At 36.8% G+C, this 1,777-nt stretch overlaps 1 protein-coding gene across 1 annotated transcript in view; it reads left to right on the top strand.

Moving 5' to 3' along the window:
* LOC108577726 (glycoprotein 3-alpha-L-fucosyltransferase A) overlaps positions 1–726 on the top strand; it is a 13,357-nt gene extending 12,631 nt beyond the window's left edge. The window contains exon 7 of the mRNA XM_017940918.1: positions 375–726. Within this exon, the coding sequence (XP_017796407.1) occupies positions 375–726 (352 nt within the window). The remainder of the gene's footprint in view (positions 1–374) is intronic.
* The last annotated feature ends 1,051 nt before the right edge of the window (positions 727–1,777 follow it).

Genomic DNA, 1,777 nt, shown 5'->3' with positions numbered 1-1,777 from the left:
AAAAAAATAGTAACTATGCTTAAAATAGCAAAATTTGAAGTAAAGAATCTTAATTCTGAAAAATTTTGGCAAGTCGTTTTATGCACTTGTAGGAATTAAGATGTTCATTAGTGAATATCGCACAAATCCATGTAAAGTAATACGAGATATGTTCACATTTTCATTCAATTTTGTGTTGCAAATTTTATTGTAAGGGTTTAAGGTAAATATTTCAGAATTAATTTTCGTTATTCATATTCATTTTCAACGGTTGAAAGTAAATATTTCAAAATGAATTTCCACAAAGCAATCAATCGCACAGATTTCTAGATTAATACAATTTCGCATGCTGTTCGGTACAACAACGTTAAAGCAAATTTCCATTTCCAATTTAGGCACAATGTTTTGCCAATTGTAATGGGTGCACATCCAACGGACTACGCTCGCAGCGCGCCATATCGCTCGTACATTCACGTGGACGAGTTCGAGTCACCGAAAGAGCTCGCCGAGTATCTTCATCGTTTGGATCGGGACGACGAACTATACAATTCGTACTTCCGTTGGAAAGGAACCGGCGAGTTTATCAATACATATTTCTGGTGTCGAGTTTGCGCCATGTTGCACGACAACAGGCCGTCGAAATTTTACAAGGATGTAAACGAGTGGTGGAGAGGCGACGGTATATGCACGACGAACTCCTGGCGTGAACACGACATGACACGTGTAGGAAAGTTAAAGAACACCTGAGAAAACGGTGCGTCTGGATTTATAAATACGCTTTCATCGATAAAATCATCATGGACTTCCAAGAGGCGCGAAGAGTTTTATCGATACAAGTAGGAGAGTTTAATTCTGTCAACATTTCGTTTCACCTTGTCGTTCATTTCTTGCTGTATTTCGAATGGGAGGAACTATCGATGGATTCTCACGAATCCAGAAAATCCAGCAGCATTACCGTGACATTTCGAGGCGGAACAATGTCTACGGTAGTGGCTGTTTAATTGATGAAAAGACTGTCGACTACGAATTTGATGAAACACAAAGAGCTAGGAGTATTCGAATTTGTATTTTTCGATGAACAACACAGATTTTTACACACACACCCATCGATAATCACGATTCGTTACTTTAGACGAACGAAGTTACACTCGCGTTTTTATAGTGACCGTAAAATGCTGATCTTCGTTGTTCGAATGGCGGCAGTAACGTTAATCGATTCAACTCGATTCTTGGTCAATTACTTGCACAGCTAATCTGCCTTATAATTTTCACAACTTGGAAATTCTCTTTTTAAAACGTTCGTAAGAATTCGTTCTACGGTGATCTTTTGTACGATAATTTCCGTACAATCGTTCATCCTATAAATTGATTGTTAATTACGAGTAATTCATTACGCACAGAGTAAATAATAGTTTCAGCATATCGCTCGCTGTGAATTTCTTATAGCATTCCCAATTGTAAGGGTTCACGTGAAATCTTCGTTTAACTTCTCTTCTGTTCTTTTGTGTTACTTGAAAATTTCAATGTTTTAGTTAGACAATTTGTGAGATGTTGTTTTCGTAAACGGTATTATCGCGACTGTGGTAATTTGAAGAGAGAGAGAGAAAAAAATGTTTTATACAATTATTGATAAATGACGAACATCGATGTTAATGTAAAATTGTAAACATGCTTAAAAAATGACGGCACAATGTTGCACATGATTACTTTACAAGAAAAAAGAAAAGAGAAGAGAGTGCGTGTCGATTAATCCGCAGAAAACATGCAAACTGTATGCGCGTGAATTACATAATATTAG

The sequence above is a fragment of the Habropoda laboriosa genome, unplaced genomic scaffold (genome assembly GCF_001263275.1).
Source record: "Habropoda laboriosa isolate 0110345459 unplaced genomic scaffold, ASM126327v1 scaffold908, whole genome shotgun sequence".
Lineage (NCBI taxonomy): Eukaryota > Metazoa > Arthropoda > Insecta > Hymenoptera > Apidae > Habropoda > Habropoda laboriosa.
Note: the sequence above shows the minus strand (reverse complement) of the source record. Positions and strands in the feature narration are given on the sequence as shown.